We start from the raw sequence: 6,076 nt of genomic DNA, 5'->3' as shown, positions 1-6,076 counted from the left end.
TCTTTCAAAGAAGGATGAGAGGGAGGCAAGAGGGAACGCAGATTAAGAGAATAATGCCATTTTTCACAGTTGTCCCTTTCATATATGGAGATAGAATGGAGTCAGGACTTGTAGGGTACACTTTGCTCATCCTCAGGAAGGGCCTACTTGAGAAAGCACATCCAGCTTTTCTCTGCTGTATGTCACATGCTGTATGTCACCACTAGGTGGTGCTACAGACAATGTCTGTGAAGAAAGAACTGCTGCTAGGGCTCTGCCACTTAGATCAAACTGAGTTGCTTAGGAAAAGTCTTGAAAGGAGCATATACATAGATGCAATTGCTGGGGTGTTGGGAGTACTGCTTTGTGTGTATTCAAATAACTACTTTACCTGTTATGCAGAATTGTTTTAAGGCAAGAAGATAGAAAACGGAAGGGATCATAATCTTAACTTCTCAAATGATTCCTTTGACGTTTTTCGGGAGGGTGTGTGGATGAGTGGGAGCATGAATCCACTTAATATAGAATTTCAAGAAGTATAGATGAGGCCGGGCGGTGGTGGTGGCACATGCCTTTAATCCCAGCACTTGGGAGGCAGAGGCAGGTGGATTTCTGAGTTCGAGGCCAGCCTGGTCTATAGAGTGAGTTCCAGGAGCCACGGTTACACAGAGAAACCCTGTCTCGAAAAACAAAAAACAAAACAAAACAACAACAACAAAAAAGTATAGATGAGTACTATATAGGAAATAAGACTACTAATTAGAAAGCGAAACATTCCCTTCTGGGCTAGAGAGACAGATCATAGGTCTACAGTACTTGGTGCTCTTCCTGAGGACCCGGGCTTAATTTCCCCATTTGGAGAATCACAACTATCTGTAACTCCAGTTTCAGGAGATCTGAGGCCCTCTTCTGGCATCTACAGGGACCAGGCAACAGACATATATATGGAGAACAGACACACATGCAGGAAAAATAGCTGCATACACAAAATAATAATATAAAAGGCATTTTAAAGAATTCCCCTTGCTCCTGCTCCAGTCAGGTTTCTCAAATGTCATCATTGTTACAAGACCATAATTTGCCTCATTATAAATCTCATTTCTAATAGTTGGCCAGATTACTGATAAGGTACTAATGAGCCAGTTGAGTACTGTCTGCTCATTGGATTGAAGTTTTCCTTTGATTTAAACATTTCCCCATAGTTTAAAGCTAACAGTAAACAAGGAAATGTCCTTTACACAGTTGCTTCTTCATACCAGGGACTTTTGGTGGCAAACATAGCACTCTTTTAGGAAGTATAAAGCACATACATTTCTCCATTCCTTTTTACATTTGGTGCAGGACTCTCAAGCCAGGAGCAGAGCTACAAAACCGAGACTCAGGAGAAGACAGTAGATGAGATTCTACATATCGAAGACGCCGCAAGCTACTGTATTTTAGGACTCAACCCAAGAAGACGTAGAAGAAGGGCCAAAAATGAGTGGGGGATCATAGAAAGAGGCCTTCTAAAGTCCACTCAAGGGTATAGCATGAGCACTAAAGCTGAGTCCTCAGCTACTGAAGAGATACCTGGCATAGAGCATTCTTTCTTGAAGCTATTCCTGGAGAAGAAAGGCACAGGGCAGCCCACAACTACAGAAGCAGAAATTACCAGTCTTCAGGAGAGGCCATCAGATAGAGGGATTGTGGAGGGGGAATTAGCCGACATAAATGTTGAAGCTCAAAGAGCACCAGCACCACAACCTATATATGAAGATGTGGCAGAGTCCGTGATTAGTGGTCCATCACCATACTGTGAACATGGGCCTTCTGAAGGCAAGAAGAAAAAGGATAAAGCTGGTGTGTTGCCGTGGATAAGAAAATCTTCAAGCCAAGAAGAGATCACTGTCTTGAGGAAAGAAGAGGCCCAAGTGCATATGCGTCCTTCTGAAGTCTGTGGAAAAGAGGAAGAAGCATCCAGTACTGGTTTGCAGAGGTTTCAACCCCAGATGGAGTTGTCCTTGGAGAGCACAACTTACCACAAAGAGAAGCATCCAAAAAGTAGTTTCCGGGCCCTCTCTACAAGTGTTTCAAGTGTTACTACAGAAGATGATGCTTCTACACAGATAACACCTCTCCCTCTCAGAAGGTGGCCAAATGCCGGGGAAATCTCCTCAGATTCAAAGAGTACTTCAGAGTATGAGAGTAGTTCTGAAGTGCAACTGGGACCTACACATTCTTTCCAGCCTGCAAGGAAGCTTAAAGATAATGCTGGTGCTGCTGCTGATAAAGAAGATGGAGATGATGATGAAGAGGAAGATAATGATGAAGAAGATGATGTCTTCCTCAAATCAGAAAATGTAGGTGTGGGACTGAGCAAGATGGAGAGGCAACAGCCCCTCAAATATTCTTCCCAGGCATTAGGAAAACCGCAAGCCAGAGAAGCCTCTGCAGAATTAGAGAGCTCTTCAGAAGATGGGAGAAGTTGTGAGGAAATGACATCTGCCCATTCTTCCCAGTCCTTGGAAGAGTTTGAAGAATGCTCAGAATCAAGAAGTTTCACCAAAGGTTCCAACTCTGAAGAGCAGCCAGCAGCAACCAGGTGCCATTCCCAGGCCTTGCAGGTGTTGGAGGAAAAGGAAGTCTCCACAGAATCAAGTAGTTACATTGAGAAGTACCACAGTTCGGAGGATCTGAGCAGCTTAGATGAAGAACAGCGAGAGGTGTCCCTGGTTTCAAAGAGTGGAGTGCTAAAACAGTGGAGTGCTCCTGTCAAGCCCCTGCGCCCCATGCACACTTCTGCACTCACTGTAAGTTCAACTACTCAGCAACAACCTCCCATTATGGTGAACATTTCTGTAGGACCAAACAAATCTGTAAAGCCACTGCTTCCCACCCACACTGCCAAGTCAGGGGTGAGACCTCAGTCTGAGCATCAAGTGTTGGCAAAGCCAGAAGGCGTTGTTGCTGACTGGGACATTTTTATGCAGCCAGTGTCTCCTAGAAAGACTTTGAAGGGGTACCATGTTGATCAAAACGTCCCCTCCAGCTCGGACATTGTAAACATGGAAGAGGGGGGTTCTAAGGAGGCAGTGCTTCTCAGACAACATTCTCAGCCCCTAACCAGGCCAAAACTTGAGCAAGAAGTTTCTGCGGGTTCAGAACTTACTGTTTTTGAAGAGAGTATTGCTGCACAGCCTTCCGGATATCCTCTCCAGCCTTCAATGAGACCAAACATCAAGAAAGAACTACCGTCCGGTGCACACAGTGCTGCACTTGACTCTCCACCTTCTCAGCTACTATTGAAGCCCTCCGTCCATCAACAGGTATCGGCTTTTGAAAGAGGTGTTTCTATGGATCCAAAGCTTCCAATACAGTTCAAGCCACGGATGAAGCCTCAAGGAAAGCAATCATCTTCATCCACTCCAGAAAGCATGGCATTTGAAGGTAGCACTTCTATGGACCCTATGACTCTGACCCTTCCCCAGCCTTATCAAATGCCTTTAGAGTCTGAGACTGTTGCTGCTAAAATGATTTCCACAGGCCAACTGCACTCCAAATATTCTGCTCACACATTACCAAGTCATCAAAGCCAACCAGTCCCAGAAAGCGCCTCTGTAGAAGATACCATTTTAGTGGAGCTGCAGCCTCCTCAGCCTTCTGTGACACCCAAATTCCAGCCACTGATGACCCAAGATCCAGTGAGCACTTCCTCTCAATGGAGCAGCCCCATGGAGCCAACATCTGCTAAACACATGTTCCAAACACAAGCAAACCCTAAATTTAAGCAAGGCCCTGTAGGCTCAGATAGCCCTGAGGCCCAAGGAAGCATGTCTATGCAGCCAGTTCCTCCACAGCCATGGCTGAAACCTACCTTTGAGCAAATATCTGTACCCTCAGGCAGTGTTCCTGCTGCATGGGCCATTCCTATTTATTCACCAGCTCCCAGAATGCCTTTGATGGGACCAGTTGTCAAACAACCAGTCTCCAGAGGACCCATGGACACATCTGTACAGCAGATCACCGCTGTAAAGCCAAAACCTTCATGGTACTCTTTGCAGCCACGGCAAAACATGCCACTTGAACAAGTCTCTGTATCCCCAGACCATGCTGCTGCTGCTGCTTCATGGAGTGTTCCTATTAATCCACATTCTCAGCCCTTGATGGGATCAGTTGTCAAGCAACCAACGTCCATTGAGTTAGCAAGTGCTTCTGTGCCACAGAGCAGCTCTTTGGAGCCTTCCAGATCCTCCTTCCAGCCAAGAGCAGATCCAGAGCACTATGTAGCAAAGGAAGAAGTTAGTACATTGAGGAGGCCTAAAAGGCAGCATTCTCAGCCCCCAGTAACCTCAGAATTCAAGGAAGAAGTTTCCCCAGGTTCTCCGAGAGCTTCCAGAGAACAGAGCATTCCTTTGGAGCTGATGCCTCCCAAGTATGCTCCTCAGCCATGGTCGGGCCCTGAATTTGAGCAGCAAGCCTCAAGTCTAGAAGGTGTTGCCAAAGAGGGGGATGTTTTGAGGGAGGCCTGGCTTTCAGGACATCCTTCCCAAACCATTACCAAACATAAAGTTGAGAAATCACCCTCAAGCTTTGAGAGTACCTCTAAGGAGGGAGTCATTCCTTGGAGGTCACTGCTTCCCAAATGTTCCAAGTCAAGAAGATCTAAAGTGCAGGAAATGTCTTCGCGTCTAGAGAGTGCTATCACTCAAGGCAGCTCCAAGAAACCACAGAATATCAAGGCACCTTCCCAGTCTTTTGTGAAATTCATGACACAGCAAGTATTTTCAGAGAGTACTGCTAGTGAATTGAACCTTTATCCAAAGCTTGCTACTCGGAGCCGGAGGCGTCCTTCCAGATCCCAATTGAAGTCTAAACTCATTGATCATATTTCTTTATATAACTGGGATGATGAAACCAAAGAAGACTCCACATTGAAGAATCTGCCCATGAAGCAGCCTTTTCAGTTATCCAGAAGGCCCAAAGAGCCTCAAGAAGTTTTGCCACTTTCTGAGGGTGCCCCTGGGAAGTGGAGCACTTCTGCCGGGGATGTCTCTCAGCCCCTGGGGAAGCTTAAGTACAAGAAGAAAGTCTCAGTTCCTGTCAGTTTTCCCGATGAGTGGAAGAGGTCTAGAGGACAGCTGCCTTCCACAGAGCCTTCTCAAGCCTTCGATGTAGCTGAGTTGCAGTCATCACTTTTACCTGCGGACTCAGCCAATGTTCCTGTGGTGTGGAAAAGTTCTGAGGGCCATCAGTCTCCTCAGTCTTTCTCGATTACTGACTACCAAGTTCATGCAAAATCTGCCAAATCTGCTGCTGAAGGAACAGTTCCTGAGAAGAACACAGGCTGCTGGCCCATGCTGAAAGGTCCACCTTCGACAAAAGATGTGAAATATGGACAAGGCTACGGGGACATCACTAAAAGCACCCCAACTTCTGTTATCAAACCTGCCACATTCGCTTCTGCTCCTGCCCAGAAACAATTTGTTTCCATGGACACTTATTTTAAGGACGAGGTTCCTCAGTGTTATGATGTAAGTGGAAGTTCTTCACTCCCTTTCACCAGCAAGGCTGATGTCGAGAATGTTTTTGGAGTGCGGCTGCGAAGAACCTCAAAGGAGATTGGAATACAGAATCCAGATCCTTGCAAGCCAATTGTCCCAGTTTCATCAGCAGCAAGCAAAGAAGAGGCAAACAAAGGAGCTTTCCAGGGCTCAGATGGAGGCCCAGAGAAGTCCAGCCCAGCACTTAGCCTTAAGGAGAAGCAAGGGAACAGGCCCAGATATGAAGGCACTTTGAAGAAGGCAGCAGTTTACAGGCCTCCAGGTCAGAGTTGTCTCTCTAGGTAGAGGGTTGTCCTGTAAGGCAAAACCTTGCATGAATGGGCCATGACTTTTCTAGCCTCTAGGCTTCCAACTGTACTGTTGCTTTGGCAGGATTAGTTGTGGATTTAGGGGTGGGATAGTGTCCAATTCACAAATAACTTCTTTGGAGTCTTTCTTTTCCCAGGGAGGCAGCAGTCTGGAGATCCATTCCCTTTTCCTGAATAGACTCATGACGCTACTTCTTCCTTCTCCATCTACCTCATGCATAGCATACTTTGGGCAGAATTCCGTGTTTT

The 6,076-nt window shown here is 46.3% G+C and overlaps 1 protein-coding gene across 3 annotated transcripts in view; it reads left to right on the top strand.

Annotated features, from left to right (window-relative positions):
* Kiaa1210 (KIAA1210 ortholog) overlaps window positions 1-6,076 on the top strand; it is a 53,218-nt gene that overhangs the window by 39,918 nt on the left and 7,224 nt on the right. For all 3 annotated transcript variants that reach the window (XM_031349714.1, XM_031349645.1, XM_031349567.1), the window contains one exon: window positions 1,321-5,781. In XM_031349714.1, the coding sequence (XP_031205574.1) occupies window positions 1,321-5,781 (4,461 nt within the window). The remainder of the gene's footprint in view (window positions 1-1,320; window positions 5,782-6,076) is intronic.

The sequence above is a fragment of the Mastomys coucha genome, chromosome X, assembly GCF_008632895.1.
Source record: "Mastomys coucha isolate ucsf_1 chromosome X, UCSF_Mcou_1, whole genome shotgun sequence".
In the NCBI taxonomy this organism is placed as follows: Eukaryota; Metazoa; Chordata; class Mammalia; order Rodentia; family Muridae; genus Mastomys; species Mastomys coucha.
Note: the sequence above shows the minus strand (reverse complement) of the source record. Positions and strands in the feature narration are given on the sequence as shown.